Source organism: Abramis brama (assembly GCF_963993115.1).
Source record: "Abramis brama genome assembly, chromosome: 1".
Taxonomy (NCBI): domain Eukaryota; kingdom Metazoa; phylum Chordata; class Actinopteri; order Cypriniformes; family Leuciscidae; genus Abramis; species Abramis brama.
This window is the reverse complement of record NC_139963.1, coordinates 52474567-52498170: the sequence shown is the minus strand read 5'-3', so window position 1 is coordinate 52498170 and position 23604 is coordinate 52474567. Positions and strand designations below refer to the sequence as shown.

The following is a 23604-nucleotide window of genomic DNA, read 5'->3' as shown; positions in this document are numbered from 1 at the left end:
CATCACAATAATGGTAACTTACAATTTGCGATTTTCTCCTTCAGCGATTCTACTTGTTAACATCAGGTGTCTTCAATAATGCTCAATCATCACTAAATTAATCACTTAGTTATCTCATTAACTTAAACACTCTTTGAGTGTGGACTCATACACTCCCAGGAGTGTTAATTTAACACTGGAGGTTTTGCTGTGTACAAAGAGCCGTAGTTAACTGACAAGCTGAGCCATATCGCATTAAATATCGCTGGCGATACGTCCGCGATATTGATGCGATTTGGCTCAGCTTGTCAGTTAACTACGGCTCTTTGTAGTAAATGCCGCTCCATCTGAAAGCAGGTGATGGCGATTTACTACTAATCAAGGAACCGGCTTTACTGATGAGATGCGCATAACAATATCGCGATTTAAATCGCCCAGCCCTACCAGCTTCACTTATTACTAACCAGACTGACTTTATTTCTGTTAGAACTCCTTATTGAGATGTGTTTAATTTGAAGTTACCATAACAGTGATTAGCATTTCCATTAGTTGGGCTCTTAACTCTTATGATGTTGCTTGTCTTTTCTGGCTGCTGTGACAGTGTGTTTGTTAAACACATTTGCAGCAGCAAAGAAAGCTCAGTTTAATCAGGGCAGGCGATGTTGGTTACATGTTGATGGCTTTTTAATCATGATGTCATTGCCTGAATCACTGATATAATTTGTGTAATACAATTGTTTTGCTCAATTAATATATCAATATCATAAGCCCTGTGTTACTGCAGCATGAGATCAAGCAGTATTATACCTATCAGTTAAAATATTTTAATTAACATGAGAACAAAAATTTTACCTTCAGTGTGACACACACACACTTATCAGCAATCAGCGTGTGTGTCTCAACAATGGTGACAATCAAAAATATTCAGATAAACTGATCAACTCTGAACATTACAAAAAAGCTACTAAATGTCACTATAAAACAACAGCAAAAAATAAAAGCAAATATTTAAAATTAAACAAAATAATAGGACAATTCAGCTGCATAATTTATTCATGTTGCAATGCATGCTGGGAGTTTTGTACTATGCTGGTACCCAGCATGCATTGCAGCAAGGTACTTTTGATTGTCACCATTGTTGAGATTAATACGCTGATTATTGATGTTTGTCATAGTAGATTTAGCGCTCAAGTTTATAAAATACTTTTAACTGATTCCTATATTACTTCTGTATCTCATACTGTAATAACTCAGGATTTGTGAAGAGAAAATATTAATGGAACACAATTGTTAGATTTGAAAAGCATCAGTGGAGCACAATACTTCAAGATGATTATAAAACCATCAACAGGTAACCAACATCACCTGCCCTGATTAAACTGAGCTTTCTTTGCTGCTGCAAATGTGTTTAACAAACACACTGTCACAGCCGCCAGAAAACACAAAAGACAAAATCAGAGTTTAGAGCCCAACTAATGGAAACACTAATCACTGTTATGGTAACTTCAAATTAAACGCATCTCAATAAGGAGTTCTAACAGAAATAAAGTCAGTCTGGTTAGTAATAAGTGAAGCTGGTAATGCTGTTTGTGGAGTTGTTTAATCCTCCTCTGCTGAGATCTTCACAGATTTACTTTACACCTCTGTTCTTTTCTCTTCAGTGGATTTCATCTAAGACTGTGTCTGAAGTCAGTTGTAGTTCTTGTGTTTCTGCTCGTCTCTTTTTCTGTTCTCTCCAGAGGTGTAAAGTCCAGGTTCAGAAAGTAAAAGTCCTGCTCAGAATTTTGTTCCAATCACCTGGATTTGCTAATTCAGACAGGAGAGAGAACTAATTAGTGAAATCAGCTGACTGAGTTCATGGGTGGAATAAACTATGGCAGGACTTCTACTTTCTGACCCCTGGACTATACAACTCTGCTTGGTTGCCAGTATTTTACCGTCAAAAATATGGTTGCAACCTTACTTTAAAAAAAAAAAAAAAAAAAACATCAGCAGGATTTAAATGTGTGGTAAAAAAAAACATCAGCTGTGGTTCCCAGTACTTTACCATAAAAAAAATATAGTAGGAACCTTTTAGTTTTCACCGCTATATTACATAAACCAATGAATGTTATCATTAAATTTCATTAAAGTATTAAAGTCTGCTTTATATTTTTGTAATATACTGATAACCATCATAATAACACAGATGGTAAAAAAGAAAAACGCACAATGATTTAAGTATACCATTAGTTTTCCACAAACTGAGGCACATGTTAATATTTAGAAGGTGCACAGTGTCATACATACAAACACAAAACACCATCATGGTGACACACACACACATGACTCCAAATAATGCCATAAACATTCATTAAACAATATATGATGTAATATAAACCCCAAATGTATAAAACTGATAACAAAAACCAAGAAGAAACATAATTATTTAAATGAAATAGCATCAAATGTGAAGTGTCACACAGGGAATTCTGGGAATGTCCATTTAGAGAAACAACAAGAACAGAAAAAACAGACGAGCAGAAACACAAGAACTACAACTGACTTCAGCCACAGCCTTAGATGAAATCAACTGAAGAGAAAAGAAGACATTAAATCTGTGAAGATCTCAGCAGAGGAGGATTAAACAACTCCACAAACAGCATTACCAGCTTCACTTATTACTAACCAGACTGACTTTATTTCTGTCAGACGTCTACAGTTCTGTTTGAGAATTAACAGAGGTTTAGATGTTGATGATTTATTGTTTCATTTGAAGTCACCATGATGGAGATCAGTGACTGCTTTAGTTGGGCTCTTGACCCTTGACTTTCTGACATTAGTTTTTCTCTGCCTGCTGTAACTCTGTGTTTATAAGACATGTTGATTATGGCTAGGAAATCAGAGAGAAAATCAATCGTGATGTTGGTTGTGTATCGATGATGGCAATCATCATGTTAGATTCACTGAGCTCTTATAGAGTCTTGTATTTGATTATATGTGTCATTAATTTTACATTATTGATTTCAGCAGCCCTATGATTCTACAGCATGTGATCCATCAGTGTTGAGATAATCTGAAGAATTTTTAAATTTTGTGCACAATAATGGTTTGAACTACTCTGTCTTTTAGACACACACAGACATCAAGAGTCAGCGTATGAATCTCAACAATGGTGATGATAAAAGTGCAGTGCACTTGATGGAGCCTCCAATCAAAACTCATCAGTATCTCCCAGCATGCATTGCAGCAGAATACATTATGCTGAATTGCCTTAGTATTTTCTTTTATTATTATATCTGCTTTTATTTTTTTGTTGTTTTTGTTGCAGCTTTTTAGTAGCTTGTTTTGTGATGTTCAGAGTTTTATCTGATTATTGTGTTGATTGTCACCGTTGTTGAGATTCATACGCTGAACGTCTGTGTTGGTTTCAATAGCTCAGTGGTTCAAAACCTTTTATCTACACCATGTATTTATAAAGTTCTTCAAATTATCTGTTGCACACTGCTGGCTCTCATGTGGGATTACAGAGATCTTACAATATCAATATGAAATATATTGATATTGTAACTTTGCTCATAAAGTGAAAGATAAGACTTTTTTATAAGAACAGTGAATCAGGCCATTACATGACAATTATGTCATCATTAACCTGCCAACATCACCTGGTCAAATTTTCTCTCTGATTTGCATGCCATAACATTTGTGTTATATAACCACACAGTTAAAGCAGTCAGAGTAAATCTAAAGTTAGAAAGTCAAGGGTCAAGAGCCCAACTACAGCAAACACTCATCTCCATAATGGTAACTTCAAACTTTATTATTTTCAATAAAACATCAACGTCTGAACCTCTGGTAATTCTCAATAATACATTTTATTATGACAAATTGGTTTGTAATACAATATTTTTTTAGATTACAGGAAACCACAGCTGGCAGTTTTTTTTTGTTTTGTTTTTTACATAAAAGTTCAGTTCGATGTTCAGTGCCATACAACCTAAAATTTTTACCGTATTTTTTACGGTAAAGCACTTGCAAGCTGCTAGTTTTTTACCGTAAACTTTAGTTCAGTGCCGTAAAAGCAAAAAAAATTCTACCATATTTTTTACGGTAAAGTACTGGCAACCACAGCTGCCAGTTTTTTTCCGTAATATTTAGATCACTGCCGTAAAACCTAAAATATTACTACCATATTTTTTACGGTAAATCGCTTGCAATCAGCTGCCAGTTTTTTACCATAAATTTTAGTTCAATGCCGTAAAACATAAATATTTATACCGTATTTTTTACGGTAAATCACTGGCAACCAGCTGCCAGTTTTTTACCGTAATTTTTAGTTCGATGATGTAAAACTTTGTAAAATTAGTAAACAATTGCTACCGTATTTTTTACGGTAAGGTACGGTAAATGCAACGGTAATTTTTTTTTTTTACAGTGTACTTCCAAAATCCGTACATTTAACAGTATATTAATGTAAAATTACATGAAATGTCCCGTGAGAGCTATTACAGTTTTTCACTGTATATAGTAAGGGTACATTGTTACATACTGTTAAGGAATTAACATTTCTTTTCCGTTGCTTTTTTACAGTTTTCTACTGTTAAAATTATTATTACTGTTAAAACATTTTTTACAGTGCAGAGTTGTGTATTGATACACACACATCATACTGTATTATTCCTGATACTGGACATAGTGTCACTCAAACATCTGATGATGAAGAATTATCTTCATATTAAGAGTGTGTCAGTGATTTGAACAGCTCTCTGATAAAGACTAATAGTTTATTCTGGAGAGTGTGTTGTTTGCTTTAAGTGAGGGTAAAGTTGTGTGTGGAGTTGTTTAATCCTCCTCTGCTGAGATCTTCAGAGATCTAATGTCTTTTATCTTCAGTTGATTTCATCTAATGCTGAGTTCACACGGCACGATTTTAGCCCCAATTTTGTTACTGTCAAAATTTGGCAGTTTTTTTTACAGCAAATTTTTACAGTGTGCACTGTAACAAATGGCCACATTTTGACATTAAAACAACAATATAACGTAGAAACAAATGCATTCTGGGAGATATTTTTTCGAGAAAGTAGCCTATGAATTACCAGCTCAAAGTCGACACTCAGAGACTGTTCAAACACACACCATACTCCCTCATTCACTATTCCCTACATTAGTTCACTAATATAGTCCACTTGACTGAGTGAATAAAAACAAGTGAGTTAATTCAGACACTGATGAACACCTGCTGTTAACAAGCAGAATCACTGAAGGAAAGAGGAACAAGAAGAACAGAAAAAATATGAAATCAACTGAAAAGAAAAGAAGACATTAAATCTGTGAAGATCTCAGCAGAGGATTAAACAACTCCACAAACAGCATTACCAGCTTCACTTATGACTAACCAGACTGACTTTATTTCTGTCAGACGTCTACAGAAGCTCTTGACAGGTGACAGAGGTTTAGATGTCATTGTATTTTCATTTCATTGTGTTTGCTTTATTTGGGCTCTGGACCCTTGACTTTTGAACATTAGTTTTTCTTTGGCTGCGATAGCTTTGTCTTTAAATACATTTACCATTGCAAAAAAGCTGAAAGAAAACAGGATCAGATGACAATGGCTGTTTGTTAAAGGTCACAATCATCATCTAGTGGCACGGCTCTCATTTATTGTCTAATGTATTTTATCAGCGCAGTTTTTTTACAGTGTGTATTTTAGTTTTCTGCTTTTTCTGCTGGTATGTTTTATGTTTTCATTTATTAACATATAACATAATGATCACTGATATATACTGTGTTATATGTTTATCTGCATGTTCTTCATGGTAAATTTATGATTATGTGGTCAATTTAAAAGTTTCCCTTTAAACTCAGATGATGATTGAAGAGTCTGTGATTTGTGTCTTGTGTTCAGTTTCAGTGTCTCCATCTTCATCATCATCATCATCATCTTCATCCTCACAGACTGAGATCAGTCCAGGCCGCTCTGTGACTCTCTCCTATCAGTTGTATGCATATACTAGACTCTCCTGTGATGATTTGGTCAGTCATGGGGGATTTGAGCTGTTGTGGGTGAATCAGACTAGTGTTGATCTGAAGACAGACTCCAGATATCAGATATCATCATCATCAGATCAATATCACTGTATCATCATCACTCTGACTACAACACTCCTGAATGAAGATGACAACAGAGAGTGGAGATGTCAGCTTACTCTCATAAATCAACTCAAGACCTCAGTCAGATACACTGTCAAGTATTCAGGTGAGAAAACAGTGTTAGAAGACCCTCATAATGTCAGTAACACTAAGGTCTATCAGTATCACTGAACCAGAACAAACTGAGGGAACAAAAGCTTCTTTGACTCTCACAGAAGAGTAACTCAAAGCATTGCTTCAAACTAATGAACTGCAGTGAAGTAACAGTCCAAAACGTGATGCTGAAAATAATAAAGGAATTGAAACTTTACAGCAAAAATATGAACTTTTTATGTAATGTGATGATCAAAGTTAAAATATGAATGTCATATTGTACAGTATTAATCATCTGAACTAACATTCATCTTCACAGCTCAAGCTAATTCAACGACAGCAGTGAATCCAGTCCACATCACACACTCTCAGGATCCCTCAACTATAAACACACACATTTCTAAAGGTACATCATCACTGTCTTTCTCACATCAGCGCTTTTCAGTGCATAATGCTAGAGTTATCTTCAGTGTTCACTCATCAACATATGACTGTCATATTCTACAGTATGATTGTTGTTGTTTTAGTTTCATTTCATGGACTTTTATGGTGTGTCCCAATTAGCGCACTTATGTATATTCTATGACATGTTTAGTATAAACAGTGAGAGTAGTGTGTTCATATAACACTCCGGTTCTTTCACTCGATTCTCCCAGAAAGCATCACATGAAGACGATATGTTGAGCTCATCCATGCAGCGCATTCACTGTTACGGTGACGCATTGCTACCACATACATATTATTTTTTCCACTCAATTATGTCGTAATAATGAGATCTAGATCTTATGTCGTTTTAACAACATCTTTTGTCGTAATAACGAGATCTTATGTCGTTAAAACAACATCTTTTTCTCGTAATAACGAGATGCTATGTCGTTAAAACTACATATTTTTTTGGCCTTATAAGGACATGTGTAGTCATGTACAAAATATGCCTTTATCCACATAAAATTGATAGCCAATCATGTCTTTATCATACTTCTACCTTCAAAAAGCTGAAACAATAGCCCAATGGACATTCATGTTAAAAGATCAAATTCTGTACACACCTTATTAATAAAGCATGTGTAGCCTACAGATTAGCAGATGAGCCCAGAATACGAACATTGCGTTTAATTGCACATTAGGCTAAACGTTTTCCTCCCATAGAAAACCCTTATAATAAAAGAATAATCTTAATGTGGCTTAATAGACTACTTCAGTGATAAAGATCAAATGCTGTACACACCTTATTAATAAACCATATTATCCTACAGAAAAGCAGATGAGCCCAGAATATGAACTGTCGTGGAAATTACTTTCACGACTTTAAATAATAATTGGAAGACAGCTGGAAATTTCAAAAGTTATAAAGATCTTTATTTCTTGCAAGAAAGGCTGTTCACACATCAGTCAGAGTCTGATATGAGAAGGCAAAGGTTAGTTCCCTTTTGCCCAGCTATATACCCTTAACACATCCTGGTCTGTCTCAAAAGATCGCCTTCACTCAAAAAAATAATCTGTTGAACGAACTTAATTAAATTAAGGAAAGGTTTTCCACGAAATTGAATTACATTTTTCCAACAAAATCGAAATAGTTTGAAATAATTTGTTGTAATCTTGTTGTATGAATTTAAATTAATTTAGTCATTCCTGCTAGATAAAGTTTTGTCAGGTTAACTACATTTAGTTTTTGTCCTGCCTTAAATAACCAACATTATAACTTTAGTTAATTTGACTCTATGGTCACTTCTAATGATAGACACTACTAGTATTCAATTGAATTATTACTTGTGCAGGTCTGTGAGCAAGGTTTACACAGTGTATACTGAGTGCCCACAGCCTGAACACGAGGCTTAATGCACATATAGCGTAATACTGAGCCCACAGCCTAAACAAAGTTGCCACTCTTCTGCAAAATGGTAACCACAAAATTCAAAAACATTACAGAAAGTCCTCTAAGTTTATAACATAACTGAACATTAAACACTAACATTAACTAACAACATCTTTCCATTTACTGAAAAACACATAAAATAACACTTTTTCCCTAAATTGACCCTCTTAATGCAGTCCCTTGCAAAGCATGCTGGGAACTACAGATCCACTGCCCAGTTAGATGTCAACAACAATGATTCATGTAGTTTTCACACAAATGAATTAGGTTGATTGAACACAATTAAATTAAGTTGTGACAATATTAAACAATCGTGTTACTTTTGCTTATTGTAATTAATTATTTTAACAAGAGGCCAAAATTATTTTTTTGAGTGACATCTGGTTAAGACGAACGAAAAATATTCATGTTGACTCAATTAAAAAAAATTTGGTAAACCAAATTTTTAAAAAATTACATTGATTACATTTAATGAAATTAAGCTGGAATCATTTCTATGAAGGGTTGTGTTGTATATGCTCATTTTAATTAATGAAATTGAACAAAGAGCTAAAATCATTTTTTTGAGTGTTGGTTTACCTTAAAAGGAAACGTCTTTGTTCAAGATCTCTTGTCTAACATAAATTCTATCTAGACAGAACAATATCACGTCTGCAAAAGTCTCCTGTTTTTAGCTGCTGCTCTTATTCACACATTTTGCTTATCTCTATTTTCATCAAAGCTGCGCACATACTTTTCACACTTGAAGTACACAATAGGTCACTTTGAGTACTCATAGTCTCTTTGCTACCCAGAACATTTTGTTCCTGCAAGCTTATATGATTATATTTCTTTAAATGCTTATGAGTAAAAATAAATGTTCAACGTTAACACAAGTTGCACACACCTAAAAGTAAAAGAACACATCTAAATGTAAAATTTCCATTACAATCCACCCCATGTTCATTCAAAGAACATACACACAATTTGACATTTACTTCTCCATAATCAGATTTGCCTGGTTTGGCCTTTCCTATAACAGTTATAAGTCAGTGACTTTAATACCACCTAATATCTCTAATCATACCATGTTCCATCTTTTACTTTAGAATACCTGTCAAATATTCCTTTAATTAGCATCCTAAGTTGTAATTAAAATACTACCTGTTTCCAGTGTTACCACATACACATACCATCTTCTCCATCTTCTTCCCAACATTCTATCTTCAAGCAATCTAATTCTATTTTCAGTAAAAAACTAAACATACCATAGTACATTGCCTTTTAACTTTGAATCAAGTTTCATTATCCTTTGCTAAATTTCGAATCACATTGATCTATTAGGCCTTTAACAGGCTGATACCTGCTGATTAACCATTTTTCTTAACCTTATTTTGCTAGCTTTTAGGCTATTGTTTTACTTAGTCAGATCTATTTAAGGATCTGTGTAATAAAATCTAACCAAAAAGTTCTAAAATATTTTCATTTTTATCCTTAACACAAATATCAATAATTGTATTATCTTGTTTCAAACAGTCATTAATTTTAAAATTAACTCTCACCCAGCTGTTGCCATGAGAATAGCTTTAGCTGCTGACATGTCATTTAATCTTTTATTACCTATTCTAAAATCCTATTTTTTCCAGAATTAACTGATGGACATAACATGTCCTGCCTCTATTTGTTGGAAATGCGGAATAATTCATAATGGATACATTGATCCAGATCATTAAATCTGTAACTTCATTCTGAATTAAGAAAGCTTTTTTAGAATTTTGCTTTGAGCAAATATTCTATTTCACTGAAATGTCTTAACTGTTTAGATTCATTTTAGTTTTTAAATTGAACATTTCAACTGTGTTAAATTCAAATTCAAAAGTGTTACATTGTTCTTGGTCTAGGTTTTAACTTTGTGCTCCCTACATAATTTTTTTAATTCGTTGAAGACCTTTCTCAACAAAACAAGTCCAGATTTCATTTCTGGAAGCCGGACTAATAATAATCCAGAAATTAAATATGTTTCCCAAAATCAATCTCCTTTTGAAAGTTTTTCTTTTACTATTTTAACAAATGGAAACACCTAAAAAATATTTAATTTAGTCATTAATTAATCACTATAGAAGTTTACCCTATTATCTATTCGGACCTAGTCCAGCAAAGTAACTTATCCTCTCTTATTAGAGAACAATTATTACCACTATTAATTTTTTTAGCATCTATGATATCTGAATTAGGGTTCTAAACCCCTCAAGTTTCTTCAAAAATAGTCCCTAGATTATTTATTATCTTTACAGTAATGCACCTATTTAGAGTCCCTATACTCTACAGAATTTAGAGATTTTCCTCTTCTTAATTTACGTGTAACTGAAATATTCAAATTAATTAGTAATTGTTCAAATCATGAGATCTATATCAATTCTCAGTCGTACAGTTTGATTGAACTGAATAAAAACATCAATTAACATAACACACAATTAATTATTATGCTAAGCTTAAACCATTAGTTGGTTCACATCTTCCTCCAGATGTGTTGATCATCTCGTTGCCCCATGGATATTCCATCTTCACCAGGGTGACTCTTTGCGAACCGTTGCAATGGGCTTTCCCTCGTTGGCAAGGGAGGAACGTTACTAGCACGTCCTTGGTCCCTCACTTGACGCTGTGCGTTGCCGTTGGTGTGTGGGGTTGTTGAGGGCTGGTTGGTGTAGTCTAAGGTGAGATGCTTGGACGGAGGTGTCACTGCACCCCAGATGGGACCTTGTTTGTGGAGTGAACCACAAAAACAACCTGTGAATGGAGACCTTAAGTATTTTTGTTAGTGACAACATCATTTAACTCATCTGCTTGTCTGGCCTGTCGTCCTTTTTATGAGACCTGTAAAATTTCATGTTAAACAGTAACAAGACAATATTTTATACATTTGAAACAGAATCAGTTCTGTTCGATGAGATCCATCATGACATCCTGTAAAAGGAAAAAGTTAAGTATGGGGTGGACAGGGCAAGCTTGCTTGCTCTCTGCCTTCCCAAAGTTATACGCTGCGCAGGTGGCATTGTTTATTTCTGCCACAACAATAACCCAGCTCAGGATAGTTATCCAAAATCATCCATGGCCATTATTTTGTTGGGTATATTTTAATCTGTTTAGATACAGCTATTTTGATTGACATCATTTATGTCTCTGAACACCATAATTCACACACTCACTTTCACACACTCCACACACCCCTCTCTGGCCAGAGATTCATTCATTCATTTTTTGTCTGCCTTAGCAGTTTATGAACTGAATGGGGAACATATATTAGGAGTGGAATACCACCAAATATGAACGGTAACAAAGTTCGACGACGACAGAAACTACTGAACGTAGACACACTGTGGCATTCCCCTTGCGACAGTGTCTGAACGTTAGGATATCAATTTTCAATTGTCCGATGCAGTCGCCATGTGTTTGAGTTTAACACAGTGAATGTAAACCTAACTTTTCACAATCAAATAGATTAAACACTTTAAGAGTACATGTTGCTCGGTTTTATATATCTCATCTACATAAATACATAATTAAAGTCTAACTCATAAAAGTTTATTCATTACTCAAAATTTCCTAATTATCACAGAATGCATATTCCTATTATTATGATTAATAATTTTATCAATTTCTTCATTTTTTTTGCCATTGTACTATCACACATCACTTCAACAGTTCTGATTCCCTTAATATGTTTTCTTAGTGACTGTTTGTAAAACCCTGTGCTCTCAGATTGCCACACATTTTTGTCAGTGGTTGGCCACCAATCTTTTAGTGAGTCACATTGTTTCACAAAAAGCCCCAATTCTCTCCACTCTGCAGTCAGTGGTTTAGCTAAAGAGATGTGAGGGACGGCCCCCTCCACATCATACAGTGATGCTTGGCTATCAGTCAATTCAACCTTTACAGCACACCATTTATCGGACCAAACTAACTCTGAGGTTTTCAGTTCCTCAATCTCTAGTTCAGACCATTTTTCAGCAAAAATTTCATCTGGCTCACTGCTAACATGACATGTAAAATGCAAATCACTTTCTTCCATGAAATCATGGTCAGGAGGCATCCTATTTGTGGCTTTGTTTTGCAGACCACACTGAGGAGTGCTCCATTCAAAAACATATAATGTTTCAGTTGGCATTCACACCATACTCATATCAGCAGTGAGGCCACTGTCATCACAATACAAGTTCAGCTTTAGTTTACACATCAAATCTCTTCCCAGAAGATTACAAGGACAAGTAGTAGTTACAAGAAAAGCATGAGAAAATGAGCGATCACCAATCTGACAAGACAAATCTGCTGTATATGGTTCCTTTACCAGATGCCCTGTGGCACTTCTGGAGGTTGCCCATTTTCCATAATACAGTTAAATCAGGCAATTGTTCATTTTTAATTCCTGAGTTCGTCACTCCACTGTCAAATTAGAACTTAATTTTCTTTCCCTCAACACTAATGTCAATCATTGGTAATTTTGCAAATGCTTTATACATTCTTTCAGTGTCAGCAAGCGAATTTTCTTCATTGCAAGAAACAGCAAGCACATTTTCTTCATTGCAATGAGCAGAAAAAGAGATAAGATTAGACATATTTACCACCTGGGAGTCAGACCCTTCACCGTCGCTCCCCTCCCCCTCCTTCTTTCAATCTCCTTGTGGCTTTGGTGGCTGTTGGAATCCTCTCTTCTTTGGAGGATCCGGACAGTCATTTCTCCAGTGTCCTTTTCACCCAAAATTATAACAAGCTTCAGGGTCCATTGCGGGTTGGTCACCCATTCCACGTCCTCTTCCTCCTCTGCCTCGTCCTCTTCTGCCACCTCTTCCTCCACCTCTTGAGTAATTTTCCATCATCAACCCTCCCATCTTCAGCAGAGCCAGTTGAGTGTCTTTGTCAGTCTTTTTCTGTTTGTTCTTGGCTTGGTCTCTCAGCAGCTTTTGTTGATGCGTTGCGTGTCGTTGGATTTCTTCCAGCCGCGCTTGGTGGTACCCCACACAAGATGTTTTTGACCTTTTTCCCTATTTCAGGGTCCAGACCGTCCAGAAAAAACAGTTTTCAGATATTCTTCATACGTACTTATCGTTGATTGTCTGGCCTGTGCTTCTCTTTGGGTTGGTGAACATTTACGAACTTTGCAGATGGAGGAGTGTAGTCTGGAGGAGCAGAGGGCAGGGTGATCGAACCTAGCAGGCTTCGATATGGGTGTTTTGGTGGTCTTGCTTGCAGACTCGTTCCCTCTTCTTCTTTGCCTTCCTCAGGATCTTGACCTCCCATTGCTCCTGGTTGTCTTTGTGGTTCGTGGAGGGCCACTGCTGGTGGTGGTTGGTAGGGGGAGTAGGGAGCCGGACAGCGGTCGTCCTCAGCCAGGCGGGTTTTCATGCATCTCATTTCCTCGGAAGAATTAGAAACAGAGTTTAGTAAAGTTTTTCTGGCTTCCCCTGTTGCCACCCTGTTCCATTTTTCTTGGTCATGGAACAATAATTCCCCTTTGAGAAATCCACTGTCTCCAACTCTTTATCATTAACATTACCCATTTTTGCACTAATTTTACTCAGCAGTATTTGTATTTTCGTATTAAAATTTTTCCCCTGCGTGGTCACCACGCACTATATTTATTGTATTAATTATTTCCCCAGCGTGGCCACCACGCACCTGCCTATATTCGTCAATATAGGACTTTCAAAAATGCCTGCATCCGTCGATGTAGGTCTTTCCCAAACGAGTGCCTCTGTGATGTTTGAAAATTACTATCAGGCTTATTTCAAACAAGCACCCCATCTGGTGTTGAGAAATTACTATCCGGCTTATTCAACTTATTCTCAAACTCTGGCCCTTTTGGGAAAGCAATTAACACATGGCATTTGAGAAATTACTATCAGGCTTATTCTCAAACCCTGTTTGGAAATTACTTTCAGGCTTTTTCCAAATCCAAAATCCTGACCCTTTTAGGAAAAATATTCAATACGCAAATAATTTTCTTATTTACTACGTAAATAATTTTCTCTCACTGTCTTTTGATGACCTTGTGAGTTCGGTTCTAGGAGTGCATCAACCTAAGTCGTCGTGATGAGTAGAACAATTCTCTCTCCTTAAGATTTGAGGATATTGAGCCGCAGAGTATGGTCTCTCGGGATGATCAATTGTTACCCTCAGTCACGCCGATCGTCGGTTAACTGCATCCCATCCTCCTCGTCGCCATTTGTCGTGGAAATTACTTTCACGACTTTAAATAATAATTAGAAGACAGCTGGAAATTTCAAAAGTTATAAAGATCTTTATTTCTTGCAAGAAATTTTGGCATTCACATACAGAGAGCATCTGATATGAGAAGGCAAAGGTTAGTTCCCTTTTGCCCAGCTATATACCCTTAACACATCCTGGTCTGTCTCAAAAGATCGCCTTGGTTTACCACCCCCAGGCCTCCGCTCCACCTCCCTCCTGGAGAATTTTAGGAGAATCTGGAAGCTGCTCCTTTGAGGTGGGGGCTATGTAACAGTCATCAGCTGGAGTGCTCTTGAGAGCCACCTGAGGGCACTCCACATCAGACTATCATTATTCACTTACAACTACATTTCCCATAATTCACTGCCCTTACTCATCATCCCTGATTATCACATTCACCTGTGTCTCATTATATTGTTTAGTTCACCTCATACAAGCCTGGTTCACTTCATCATTCTCTGTGAAGTCTTGTACGTTATTCCACTGCATTTGGATCCTCAACCTTCGTGTCTCGGAGAAGTTTATAACACTTTTAATCTATTTAAACATAGTTCATGTTTTTGTTAGTATATTTTCAATGTACTATTGAAAAAAGGAATACATTTCAAATACAATAAAGTATACTTTTTTCACTAGGGAATTGAAAAACAATCCTGTTATTTCTCACAATATGACATGGATAAAACATTGCTAGTGATGACGTAATCGGCAGTAAATGGTAGATTATCAAAACACGTATAAAAAAAATAACGATGGATTACACGCCTTTATTCACGCTGCTCTCTTTCTGCTGGTTGTGTAAAGTTGTGGTGAGAGAGACAGTAATCATGTGTTTATTTTGTAAAACCTGTTGTTTAATTTAAGTTCATAGTAATTGTTCTGACTTCATGAAGCCTCATGGTGTGAATGAACATCAAACTGACTAGAACAAACTCTCTGAAATGTATATATGATACTGGATATCAAGGGTGAAACTGTTAATAATGTAGACAGATAGCAATCTCATTCAACATCAGTCATGTGTGCAGTGAAATATAATTTATTAGCCAGTTAAAAGCTATTTTGAGAAAATTAAAACATGGAAAGCTCAAAAAGCAATTATATCAGGATTCTTCATGGCTTTCAGAACTAAAATTATTCCTGATTCAATCAGAATCAGCAGAAAATAAAAACAGACAATAACAATGAGATGTTGATAAAAATTGAGTAATGAGTTTAATCAATCATTACTTTAAGCAAATACAAACATTATTGTACATTGTATATTGTTAAAAGTGAAAGCGAATGAGACAGATCTCTCTCTTTACTGACCAATAATAGCCAAAGCATCTCAAGAGAAGAAGAGAAGTGTCCAGTTTCAAAGACAAATGAAAGTATATCTTGCGTTTGCATGGAAGAGGAGAAAGTAGATGTTCTAATGAAAAACAAGTTAAAAAATTCTATCAGATTCAGGTCTCTCTTAAAATGTTATGGCCTTCTTCTCCAGTGTGACTTTTTAGTTTATCTTCTGTAGTGAAGGACTTCCTGCACTGAAACACACACCGCCGGGTCTTTTCTGCTGTAATATTACGAATGAATATTCTCCTTTGTGTGAATCTTCAAGTGTTTCTTCAGGACTGATGCCCAATGAAACGGTTTACCGCACTGATCAGTTAAATGGTCTTTCTTCAGAATGAGAGTAGATGTGATTTCAGAGAGAAAGCCTGAGCCGCTTCTTCCCAGTGTGAACTCTCATGTGAATCTTCAGCCTTGATTTTCATGTGAAGCGTTTTTTACACTGAGGGCAGGGGACAGATTTTTTTGGCTTTTGTTTTTCCTTTCTTGTTCACGTCCATCAGGTCTAAAAGAAACATTAAATCAAGTGAGATTTCAAATGAGAGACAAATGTGAAATGAAAAGTGAAGCCAAGTCAAAGTCAAGATCACTGATGAGTTTAATAGTCATTTTAATCCCATCATATCTGGTCATCAACTGCTGTGCACGATTATTATCTATTTTAATATTATGAAGATGATTTGTGTTATAAATCACTAGTTTGGTCATGAAACGATGTAAATCTAGTGAGCATCATCATGTTCTTCATCATGATGTATGAATGAGAAATCAAGAATAAACACAAACCTCTTTGTTCTTCAGTATCATGATGTTTCATTCTGCAGGTTCTGGATCACTGCTGTTCTCTCTGTCCTCTCCTTCCAGATGCTTTCTGGTAGAATTGCCAAAAATTATAATAGGCATGATGAGAGATGATAAATGATAAATCACATATTTTAAATAAATAAATAAATAAATAAATAAATAAATAATAATAATTATAATAATAATAATAATAGTGGAATTGATCGTGTCACAAATGGTTGCAAGACACACACGATGAAGATCAGGTATAACGTCTTTATCCACTCAGAAGGTAATACAAACAAGATAGGCAAATGAAACCAACCGCTGTTTGACCAGAAAAGTGAAAAAGTGACCAGACAAATGAGAACTTAAAAAAGGCAAATGAGGGTATAATAACAAACACCTGTGCAGATCTAATCAATGGCGATGACAACAGATAATGTTGGAGATTTTCCTTTGCCTCATGTAAAAGTCTGTATTTCTGTGTCTCAGTCAGAACCCAGGTTAAATCAGGATAAATCAGGTTAAATCAGGTCAAGGGGTCTGTAAGGATGAAAGAGTACCTAATAAGCTCAGAGAGAAGATGTGTATAGGTAGTTGATAAGATGGTACTAAAAACGTTAATTAAAAATGATGGATGGCATTACAACACTGCAGGTGCAGAGAATCATGTGACCCGAGATATTCCTTAAAAATGGGAATGGCCAAAGATTTTTCCAGCAATAGAAAAAAAATGTCTCCGGGAAAAATGATGCTAACGGTAGCGAGATCTTGAGGTGGAGCAAGAAGAGAAAGATAGCTGATTGGCTACCTAGTGATAAGAAAAGGACACGATTTGAGGACTTAGAATTTGCTACAACATAATGTGGTGGGAAAACTAAGACAAAGGAGAACATGTGACTGAGAAAACAAACTAAAATCCATGAAAATGAAACTAACAGAACTGTGACATCTGTAACTAAAGATCTTCAAATCATGCAGTATAACATGGATAATCAGGTTTTGTCGAAGCCACAGCAACAAACAATTATTCTTCAATTATTTTTAATGATCAAAACCAACTTCAATGAACTAGGGCTGCAACTAATTAATGAAATTAATAATAACAAGCAGATGTTAGAAACAGAAAGCTGATTTGATTTAATCTGTTTTCATCACATGATGTCGGTGGGACAAAGTATGGAAGCCTGTTTAAATCACAGTTGCGCAAATAATATAAATATGTAAGTCACAATAATGAGAAATGTTGTTATGACTTAGTATCTTATAATAATTAGAAACTTTCTTGTAATAACTTAACATTGCATTATAATGAGGTGCTTTCTTATAATAACGATTTAACATCTCATAATGATAAATGTTCTCATAATAATAATGAGATACTTCCCTATAATTATAACTCAATATCTCATAATAATGTGAAAAACGTGAAGCGGATAGCAAGCAACCACCAAGATGTCCTGTTGCTCATCATGTCTGTTAGGAAACTAACTTACACAGAAGAGACTTTAAAGGGCACCTATTATGCAAAATTCACTTTTACATGGTGTTTGAACATAAATGTGTGTTGGCAGTGTGTGAGCAAAACCACCCTAGAATGATAAAAATCCACCCAGTAGTTTTTTTACTATCTCAATAAATCACAAGCACTGTCTCAGAACGAGCTGTTCTAGATTTTCCTCAGTGTGACGTAGAAATGAGCTAAGCCCCACCGACGCGGTTTGATTGACATCTGGTTTTGGCATAGACCCCGCCCTCGGTGATCTGTTCTGCACACCATTGCCATTGTTTCGACAGCCGGTAATGTCTCCTAAGAAGTGTAGGTGTTCTGTTGTGGGATGTAAGAATGGAGATACTAGTCTTCACTGACATCAGAGCCACTGAAAACGCAGCGGATGGATTTTATTTATGAAGAAAAGGCACCACTTAAACTTCCTAAATACAAGAATCATTTTCTGACTGACTGTTTAGTGAACGAGGGTCAAAGTTAATTCTCAAGTGTGGATCGTTGCCTACAGTTCGTGATCCAACGTCACCTCCAGAAGTAAGTGTATTTTATCATTTTTGAGCAAATAGTCATTTCAATCGATGTCAGCCAGTTCAACAACAAATGCGTCTAAAGCTATTTATTGTCGTCGTCATAGGATGTCTCAACAAACAACGTCAGACAGTTTTATGTCACGTACATTATTTTTTGCAGCAATAAAAAATGTAAAATGAATACCTCTATCTCCACAGACAGTATAAACGTCTATCTCCCTGCAGCATTTGTTTCTGGTTCTGTAACGTTAGCCGTCTTCTCATATTTGCCACATAAGCGTGTGTGTAAGTTAGTTTTTCAAAAAATTGCGCGAAAGTTATCACAATTTGTTTGTGTGTGTGTGTGTGTTGCACATCCATACTGTAATTGCAAAGGGGACGCGATTAAAACTCTATAAGTACATAAATGTATCAAATAACCATTCCGAGACGTTTAGTCCATTCTCATTCGTGTTTATTCTGTGCCGGAGTCTCTTCATCATCTGGGTCCAGCAGGGCGGGGATTATGCAGCTCATTTACATTTAAAGTGCTACACACAAAAACACCTCTTGTTAAAACAGGCCCCAAAAATGACATTTTCAAATGGTTATAATAAATTAACTGTGGGGTATTTTGTGCTGAAACCTCACAAATACATTCTGGGGACACCCAAGACCAATATTACATCTTGTAAAAAGGGGCATAATAGGTGCCCTTTAATGCTCAGCACTGAACTACTCACCGTGATCTCAGACTGCGGTGATGTGGTTTCTCCACTGCATGGATCTTCATGTGTTTCTTCAGGTGACTTTCAAAAAAGAAACTCTTTCCACACTGATCACATGTGTGCGGCTTCTCTCCAGTGTGGATCCTCTCGTGTCTTTTCAAATGTGTTGATCGACTGAATCTCTTGTCACAGTGTGAACACTTGTAAGGTTTTTCTCCAGTGTGAATCATCTGGTGCAGTTTCAAACATTGTGCTGTAGTAAAAGTCTTCTCACACTCAAAGCACATGTACTCTCTCACACCAGTGTGAATTTTTTGATGTACTTTTAAATTTTGCCGCACTTTAAAACTCTTTCCACACACAGAACATGAATAAGGCTTCTCCTTCGTATGAACCGTCAAGTGTGCCTTCAGGTGTGATGCACTAAGAAATGTTTTCCCGCATTGATCACATGAGAATGGCTTCTCTCTGGTGTGGATCCTCATGTGTACTTTAAGGTTTTCTAAAAGGGAGAAACTCTTCCCACACTGATGGCATACATGCGACTTCTCTCCAGTGTGGATCTTCATGTGTATCTTCAGGTGACTTTTAATAGTGAAACTCTTTCCACACTGATCACACGTGTACGGCTTCTCTCCAGTGTGGATCCTCTCATGTGATTTCAGAGATGATGGCTGACTGAATCTCTTGTCACAGTGTGAACACTTGTAAGGGTTTTCTCCAGTGTGGATCCTCTGGTGCAGTTTTAAACATTGCGCTGTAGTAAAAGTCTTCTCACACTCAAAGCACATGTACTCTCTCACACCAGTGTGAATTTTTTGATGTACTTTTAAATGTTGCCGCAGTGAAAAACTCTTTCCACACACAGAACATGAATGTGGCTTCTCCTTCGTATGAACTGTCAGGTGGCTCTTCAGGTGTGATGTACAAAGAAATGTTTTCCCGCATTGATCACATGAGAACGGCTTCTCTCCGGTGTGGATCCTCATGTGAAGATTAAGATATGATGATTGTGTGAAACTCTTTCCACACTGATCGCATGCGTACGGCTTTTCTCCAGTGTGGATCATCATGTGTATCTTCATCTGACTTTTAATAGTGAAACTCTTTCCACACTGATCACACGTGAATGGCTTCTCTCCTGTATGAACTCTCATGTGAAGCTTAAGATGTTTGGTTGTGAAACTCTTTCCACACTGAGTGCAGGTTGTAAATTTCTTGGCTCTTCTTTTCTTTAAAAATGTCTGTTTATTCTTTGAGCGACGCAAGTGTTCTTCACTCTCCTCCTTCTCTTCCATCAGATCTGAAGTGGAAAAAAAAATCATAAAAATCATACAAAGAGAAAAAAAAAATGAGGTGAAAGGACATAAATGTAGACAACAGCTATAAAACATTACCATTTTGCCGTTTGTTTTTTTCTATTAATTAAATAAAGTTAAATAAACAAGTTTCCATGTGTTCCAGTTTGAGTTTGGCAAATCCAATTCCCGCTCTGCTTGCCACAGAAACGTCACACTGTGGCATCTTAGTTGAATTACAAGAACACAAACTTTATGCAGTCAAGTGGAAAAGACTGTATATTATTATATTTTGGATTTATTGTTGTTAATTAATAATTATAATAATTCATTACATTTATATCGCGCTTTTACATAGAAGGGGAAGGGTCGGATTATCCATAGATGGCAGCCATATTGTGCCAGAACACCCACCACACACCAGCTTAATGGTGGAGAGGAGACAGAGTGATGAAGCCATTATATATTTTAATGGGGATGATTAGGAGGCCATGATGGACAGAGAACACTGGGCAAATTTGGCCGGAATGCCGGGGTTACACTCCTACTCTTTTTCGAAAGACATCTTGGGATTTTTAATGACCACAGAGAGTCAGAGAATATCTGCTCAAATGGATAGTTCATCCTGTTCATCCTGTTACCTATGATCACGCGCGTGAACTCGACAATCGACTACTATGGACTTCGACCGAAAACAGGAAGTAACTACAGGTATGTGCGCTGGCTGAATTAACATCACTTTTATTCATATCTTTCACATCTACTGCAGTCAGATTCACCCGCGTTCACTCTGAAGGAATCACTCACATGACCTGTGCACTTGTAATGACACATCAAGGATGTTAAGAGGCTAAAAGCAGGTTTAAAACTTGCCCCATTGAAGTCAACAGGGTGCAAATTTTAAAAAGAGGATAACACGGTGTAGGCAACACCGATTTTTGTCGCTGTTCTCTGTATTGACAGCACTCCAAATTTACAAAAAAAATTGACCGGAGTTCTCCTTTAATGCTAAATCCTGAAGTATCCCTTTAAGTAGGGTTGTCATTGTGGTACTTATACTTTTACTAAAGTAATTATTTCCCTGGTTATTTGTACTTTTACTTAAGTACTGAGATTCAGTACTTCCTCCACCACTGGTTCAAAACATCGGACAAAATTTTCATATCGGTGCAACCCTAGGTATTGGTTATAAAAAACAGTATGGTTGATCACTAACTATCTGGGCTCTTTTTAGAGCATGATGGGAGGACAAGAAAATAATCTCAATCCAATTACACAAATTGCACAGTGTTGCCACATTCATCAACCCTGTTACCTAAGATATTATAAGAAGACTGATCTCTATAACTATGAATAATTAGGGTTGGGTATTGTTTGGGTTTTTTAAAATATCGGTGCCAAATCGATACTTTTTTAAAACAGTACCTGTGCCTGAACTAATACTTAAAAAAAAAAAAAAAGAGCCACAAAACAATGGTGAATGACATTACATTACGCATACAACTCTGTCTGCCAGTCTAGCAAGTTCATTTACTTGATACAGAATGTGTATTGCAACAAAACAAAAAAACTAAACAATTGTTGTAAACTATGAAAAGTCCAAAATTTTTAACAAAGAAGAAAAAATGTGAACCAGATATAAATTAAAAGTAAAAGAGCTAAAATAATATTTAGTTTGACCTGATGTTGACAATAAATATGAAAAATTCTCAAACCTCGCGTTACTGACCTTTTTTTGAAAACCAAAAATGAAATTTTTGTACCAATGTCATAGTTTACCTGTTTAACTAAATGTGAAGAAGTGCTTGAATGTTTCTAACACGAATGTTCTACAGCATCATGAATGAATGAAGAATAAACACCAACCTCTTTGTTCTTCAGGATCTTCAGTGTATTTCATTCTGCAGGGTTCTGGATCACTCATGTTCTCACTGTCCTCTTTAATAAACTCAGTCTTTGCAGATTTCAGCTCTTCCTGATGCTCTGATGCTCGTCTTCACTTGTAGACTGATGGGAATTTACAGCATTTATTGGAGAATTACAGTGGGAGGAGCTTCACTGATGATGTGATTGCTGTGGGAGGAGCTTATCTGACAAAATCAAGAATACATCAGTTAGTGAGTTTGTTTTTATACTAAATGACACTTCTAAGCATTTTTATCTATCCGTCTATCATTAAGTAACTGATGCTCATTCAACTCATAACCCTAAAATTAGTCTCCTTATTCATTCAAATATTGTTGTGGAGTCTTTCACTTAAAATCCCTCTTGAAGTCTTGGGGTTTTGATGCCAGAAAATAAACTTTATTCTTCAAGTAACAAAGTCAAGCGCTTTTGCAAACGCAAATCCAGAGTCCAGTCTCGAACATACAGTATAGCCTACACCTCAAATGTAATCAATACACATACGTGTGTTTTAAACAGTGAACATGAGGCTAAGGGCTTTACCATATTTGAGCATTTCCATCCCGGCCTGAAATAAGCAGCTGTAAGTTTCATAGTATAAAATGCAAAAAGCACGTTTTATCACACTAAGTGTTGTAGTAGGAGACCATTGATGTGTGAACTGAATTTGGTCACACTACAGTGTTTAACATTGAAGTTAATGAGTTTTTTTGTAGTAGGGTCATTGACGAATAAGGTTTTTAAAAGTGTAAAAAAATAGAATGGTGATATAACTATATTTGAAACCATTTTTTAGTTTACCTAGGTGTTAACAATAAGATTTTGTGGTTTGTACAAATTCAATTTAAACTGTTTTTTGTCATTTTTTTTCAAGATCTAATGACATGAATATATCTAAAATTATTAATTTGCAGATAATTCTTCATGAAAAAAAATGATTTGACATTGATGTTGAGATATAGTGTGTACCACAGAAGAAATATTATATAAAATTATCACTGATCTCATAAATGTAATCATTTATTGGACTACTCTAAACACTCCAACATATTCAATATTATTCCAATTAAATATTTACTATATCGGTTTTACCGAATGACCAAGGCCGGTTATACCGGATGACCATGTCTGCTGCCCTTGACATTATGAATATTTAAGACAATAAATAGACACAAATAGCTTCAAAAGCACATTTTATCGTTAATATATATTAACAATATTGTTAATATAATAG

The 23604-nt window shown here is 35.9% G+C and overlaps 1 protein-coding gene across 1 annotated transcript; it reads right to left on the bottom strand.

The window, feature by feature from the left end:
- Nucleotides 1-19057: 19057 nt before the first annotated feature.
- On the bottom strand, nucleotides 19058-22556 carry LOC311081631 (uncharacterized protein; the record flags this gene model as incomplete). Its single annotated transcript, XM_084112216.1, has 4 exons — nucleotides 22332-22556; nucleotides 19563-20470; nucleotides 19183-19248; nucleotides 19058-19099 (listed from the first exon to the last, which is right to left on the bottom strand). Exons 1-4 carry the CDS (start codon nucleotides 22387-22389, stop codon nucleotides 19058-19060), a joined length of 1074 nt encoding a protein of 357 aa, XP_083968342.1. The 5' UTR covers nucleotides 22390-22556.
- Between the last annotated feature and the right edge of the window lie 1048 nt (nucleotides 22557-23604).